Source organism: Rhagoletis pomonella, unplaced genomic scaffold (genome assembly GCF_013731165.1).
Source record: "Rhagoletis pomonella isolate Grant_MI unplaced genomic scaffold, Rhpom_1.0 Rhpom_scaffold_00007, whole genome shotgun sequence".
NCBI classification, from domain to species: Eukaryota; Metazoa; Arthropoda; class Insecta; order Diptera; family Tephritidae; genus Rhagoletis; species Rhagoletis pomonella.
The window spans coordinates 6,884,462-6,889,088 of NW_023458561.1; the positions used below are offsets into that span (position 1 = coordinate 6,884,462).

The window sequence follows — 4,627 nt, forward strand, 5'->3', positions numbered from 1 at the left end:
TATTGATTTGTAATATTTTTGTTAAAGTTATAAAATAAAAACGTTGTAAAATGAAGTGCGCAGTTGCGAAATGTGGAAAAACGGCGGCAGAGTACAGTTTGTTTACTTTTCCTTCAGATTCAGAACTTAGGAAAAAGTGGATCCAGTTCTGCCGGCAAAGCAAGGATTTTCAATTTAAACTTGCTATATTTGCATGCATCACTTTGCAAGTGAAGATTTTGAAAATAGTCTGCAGTTTGAAATGGGTAGGATGTTTATTTATTTCGTTTATTGTGTTTATATTAATGAAAGTGTTTAAAACATTTCTAAGGTTATGCAAAAAGAAGATTGTTGAAACGAGGCTCCGTGCCATCAATTTACAAGCCGGGTGATGAAAACCCGGAGCGTTCGCAAAGAGTTCATCGTCGTCAAAATACGTCGTTAATATTGGGTTTCATTGGAACGATATCCTTATTTGATGCTGTGGGCAGGCGTCACAGTTTCAGGTAAAATTTCTTGCTTATGCCTTGGCAGTTTAATTTTATGTTGGCACCGTTTGCATTGTATTTCCTGAAATAAGTACGCATTGGAAGTTAGTAAAAAGTAATGTATTGTCGCAGATGCTACTTACCATGCTATGAGCACGCCCTTGCTCAACGAATTGGCCCTTTTACGCTGTTTCCTGGTTAGCGCTCTTCGATTCTCTGCAGTCTTTCTGGCATCGTATAGCTTCTATATTTGTTTCCAAGCCTTGGAGCTATGCACTATTTGCGGTGGCTTCAATTTCATTTGGAAATCTTACTCATTCCATTTGCCAGCGCAACGGCGGCCACAGAATGCAATTTTTATTTGAACGCCCTACTCACTACCTGAAATAAAACAATAATATAAATAATGTAAAAGAAACACAAAATAAATTTACCGTCTTCTCGATTCAATAAATTGCCACCAGATTGTTTTATTTTAGTCTTTCAACTAAATTTTATGCTATATTTACTTTTTTTCGTCGAAATTGTATGCGATTTGACAGATCGCCAACAACAACTTTTATATTATGACGTAGATGCGCAGAACGAAAAATTTTTGCACCCCTATCGGCGCAATCTTTGTATTCTATCATTCTTGATTACAACTATATCACGAGAAAGAAGAATCGAATCGCAACAAACGAAAATGAATTTTAAGGGGAAGAGTAATACTAAATGATGAGTAGAACTGAGCAAAAAAATTTATCGTTTTCATATAAAGAATTATAGAATACAAGATTGCGCCCATTAGAAAGGATTTTTAAGCGTAATTTTTGCGTGACGTCATCTTGGTGCAATTGCGAGAGAGAAAATATGTAAACAATGCGAAATAATGTGTTAATATCAATATTAAATGGCCCAGCTTTGCAGGAATTAATAAATATACAAATTTTAATTAAATATGAACACGTAGCAATGACTTTGGGCATGTAGCCCACGGTTGCCAACCGTCCTGTTTTCGGCGGGACTGTACCGGATTTAAGAGCTATATCCCGGTCCCGGTACAAAACCTGCCGGGACGCAAAATATCCCGGATTTTGGTACAAAAAAAAAAACAAATTAGGCATCTCTTTGTAAAAAATTTAGAACTCTTCAAATATTTACATATAGCATTTTATAACTTAGTGTGATTTTTATTCCACTTTAAGTATATATTTTAAGTAATTTGAAAATATTATCATTGAAGCTTTGTTTTATGACAATTTTTATATATGAAATTTTACACTTTTTTTGGTTTTCTAAATAGAAACTTTCCGAAAATGCAGCAATAAAATTGAAGCCGTTTGTTACATATTAGGGATATTCTCGATGTCTTGAAAGTAGTACGGATTGAATTAAATGCAAACATACTATTCCAAATTTGCAAGAGTATGGGAGCACCCCATTGCAAATTGAAAGCATGCATAGGTAGCAAAGAGAGAAATTCTGTATCAAATACAATAACAAGATACAGCAGAAAAAAGATGAAGTGAGCAAAATGAGAGAAATTGAAGCAATTCCAACAACAAAACAACTAGCACAGGGTCGCATTTATCTTGCTGTGCTTTTTTGGAAAATATATGCCTGGGCTTTGACGTTGCATATTTTGCAGCGACAAGAAATATTGTTTCCCATGTATTTTGTTGTTGTGTGTTTTAAAGTTATGCAATCCGTGCATCCTTGCTACGAGCAACGCCTATGCAAGATTTCAAGAATACCCCTATTGTGTAAATAATTTTACCTGCCCTCTTTCCTAACGTTAGGTTTGTTCTTACCATTTTTGGGCTAGTCTTGGGCAAATGAGCGTAAGTACGAAATTTATGGCAAAAGAGCTTTAAACATCAAATCGCACAAAATTATAAATTTAGGATTTGAGTGGCAGCAAACACAATATCGTTATTAGCTAAAATTTTAGTGTCTAAAATTGTTCCTCTTTTTCTGGCACTTTAACAGTTTTTACAACTCGCCCGGAAAAATAGTCCGGCCGACTTCGGGCAAGTGAGAAGCAAATATTACTCGCTCAAAGTGGCTCTTTACAGCCCGAGAACCAACCAAATAAACACTGCGGGCGAGCAAAAGAACGGGCTTACTGTGCGTACCGGTTTCAAGAATGCAAAAGTTGGCAACCGTGATGTAGCCTCTTAGGTAAGTACGATTTTCAGCACATGCCGGATGTTGGAAAAATGCATGAAGTTATATGTATGTAGATATGTACAGAAAAAAACTTACTTACATCGCGCGCCTGCCTTTTTGTTCACTTTTACAATTTGCCACTGCAGACTTCATTTTGCCTTGTAATGCTTTAATAATTGTGTAAAACTACGCAGAAATATTAACGCACAAACAGTTAAATTGGAAATGTTTATTTATTTGCCCCCTGTTTTCTGGGTTAGTGGGCGGAGGGGGAGGGGGTCTTGATATCCCACCCACTACAAAGAGCACAGTTCACTATTTGTAAAAAGTCATCCCTCGAAACCTTCCACATACCCCTAGGGAACCATTCTAAAATGGTCTAAAATCAGCATTTTGACACCGGAAATGTAAACTCGATAAAGAGTATTTTTTTGCAGAACACTCTTCGATTGTCCAAAGTACGCCATCCACGGTATATTTGCGTAGAACTCACTCCGAATTTCCCAAAAAAGTGCATTTTTCAGACCGAATTTATTAATAAATTAGTGAACACAAATTACAGAATTAGGGTTTACAATAAAGTGTAGACCCTTGGCTGCAAGTGTGTGTAAAATAACTAAACCGTACCCAGTTAAATCGTTATTTGGTTTTCCTAAATTAACAATAGGAGTGTTTCTTAACTTTTTACAGCTGTTGATAGCAGATTGGCGAAGAGTATAAATTTACGCACAAGGAGATCGAAAATAAAAGTTTCGCCGGATTTTCGCTGTTGGACATTTTTTACTGCAGATTTTAAACGAACGTACCTATTGACTAACCAACATATAGCAGAACTGTTACGAACGGCTTTAACTGACGTAAAACCAGATTTTGAAAATTTGGCCAAATAGATCTTTTAAATTTTCTTTAATATATTACGTGAATTAGAATAATAATAAACTTAATGTTTTTCGTTTCTAATAATATTTAAAAATAAAAATTTTGTTTTTGTTTTGTGGCTCTTTGTAGCATTTAGAATTTACATGTGGCTCTTTTCGGCCTCGGCGTTGCCCACCCCTCTTATATGTAATACATGTATACAAAATGCTTTTAAAACCCGTAAATATATATAAAATTTATGATCCTAGGCTTATTGAAAAGTTATTAAAGAGTAATTTCTTTCAGATACGAAAAACAAAGTTACCAACTGATGGCGCTTTGCATTTATATCTAACTAGCAGACCCAGCGAGCATCGTCCCGCCCAAAATGTATTTCTTTATTCAAGCATTTAATACAACGTTTTCACCACAATTCACGTTCACGTTTGGTTTTGGTTTGAAAGCATATCCTCCATTGCCGTCTTAAATATAAGGCTGACTTCCAAAACGTCAATTGCATTGCATACGCACAAAGTGTAATGTTCCATAACGCCGAACTACAAAATATTGACAGTGTAAGCTGTTCCAAAACGTATACGAAAAATTATCGAAACGTATCGGTAGAGCAACCAGCGCATCACTAACAAAGTTGATGCTTCGTTTGTTTTTGTTTGCGTTTGGTGTTTCAAAAATGGAAAATAGCGAAAGGTAGGTGCTTATGTTTATTTTTGTATTGCATATTCACATAAATGTTTATGTATACATTTATTTTGCAGCGAAAGAAAGTGGACACATGAGCAAAAGAAACGTCTGCTCAATACAAGGCTGCGTAATGAAGGGGAACTCTGTGCCAAACGCAAGAAGCGGTCCGTTTTATGGGAAAAAGTCTTGCGAGAAATCAAAGAAGTGGATAGTGACTTCCCGTTCTCTCGGGATGATATAACAAGAAAATTTCTAAACTTTACGGTCACTTATAAACGCATTAAAAAGCGAAACAACACATCCGGCGAAGCAGCGACGACATGGGAGTTTTTCGATGAAATGGACGAGGTTTATTGTTGCCGGAGTGACGTTGTTGTGCCGGAAGGAAATTTGGAATGTTCACTGATTGAAATACTTTCTGGGACAAACGAGAATAGTGAATATGAAAA

At 36.0% G+C, this 4,627-nt stretch overlaps 1 protein-coding gene and 1 long non-coding RNA gene across 2 annotated transcripts in view; one reads left to right on the top strand and one right to left on the bottom strand.

Annotated features, from left to right (window-relative positions):
- Positions 1 to 246: 246 nt before the first annotated feature.
- Positions 247 to 1,106, bottom strand: LOC118742283. Its single transcript, XR_004993358.1, has 3 exons — positions 902 to 1,106; positions 611 to 848; positions 247 to 549 (listed from the first exon to the last, which is right to left on the bottom strand). It is a non-coding gene; the product is annotated as an uncharacterized LOC118742283 (long non-coding RNA).
- A 2,970-nt stretch (positions 1,107 to 4,076) lies between these two features.
- Positions 4,077 to 4,627, top strand: part of LOC118743625 — a 1,687-nt gene continuing 1,136 nt past the window's right edge. The window contains exons 1-2 of the mRNA XM_036476392.1: positions 4,077 to 4,184; positions 4,253 to 4,589. Of these exons, the coding sequence (XP_036332285.1) occupies positions 4,129 to 4,184; positions 4,253 to 4,589 (393 nt within the window). The 5' untranslated portion in view covers positions 4,077 to 4,128. The remainder of the gene's footprint in view (positions 4,185 to 4,252; positions 4,590 to 4,627) is intronic.